Genomic DNA, 316 nt, shown 5'->3' with positions numbered 1-316 from the left:
CTTGCCCGTCACCCGCTGGGAGGAGCCGTGCTGCCCGCTGCACCTCCGCCTCCCCCCGCAGATGTACGTCCCCGAGCAGGCGCTGGCTGTCCCCGAGGGGCTGGAAGCTGCTCCCACCGACCTGTACCTGAGCGCGGCCGAGCTCCAGCCCACCGAGAGCTTGCCGCTGGAGTTCAGCGACGTAAGTTGGAGCGGTTGGGCACTGCAGAAACCTTCCCCGAGTATCGCTGGTTTTATTTTCACACCGAAATCACCGCGGAGCCGGCTGCGGTGCCGCAGACACGATGCTCTCTGTGTGCAGCACCCATGGGCGTCA

The 316-nt window shown here is 66.1% G+C and overlaps 1 protein-coding gene across 1 annotated transcript in view; it reads left to right on the top strand.

Moving 5' to 3' along the window:
• Window positions 1-316, top strand: part of KANSL2 (KAT8 regulatory NSL complex subunit 2) — a gene marked incomplete at both ends in the record, with an annotated part of 7801 nt that overhangs the window by 6513 nt on the left and 972 nt on the right. The window contains one exon of the mRNA XM_010078503.1: window positions 3-181. Within this exon, the coding sequence (XP_010076805.1) occupies window positions 3-181 (179 nt within the window). The remainder of the gene's footprint in view (window positions 1-2; window positions 182-316) is intronic.

Source organism: Pterocles gutturalis, unplaced genomic scaffold (assembly GCF_000699245.1).
Source record: "Pterocles gutturalis isolate BGI_N339 unplaced genomic scaffold, ASM69924v1 scaffold4428, whole genome shotgun sequence".
Taxonomy (NCBI): Eukaryota; Metazoa; Chordata; class Aves; order Pterocliformes; family Pteroclidae; genus Pterocles; species Pterocles gutturalis.
The sequence above is the reverse complement of the archived record's forward strand: the minus strand, read 5'-3'. Positions and strand labels throughout refer to the sequence as shown.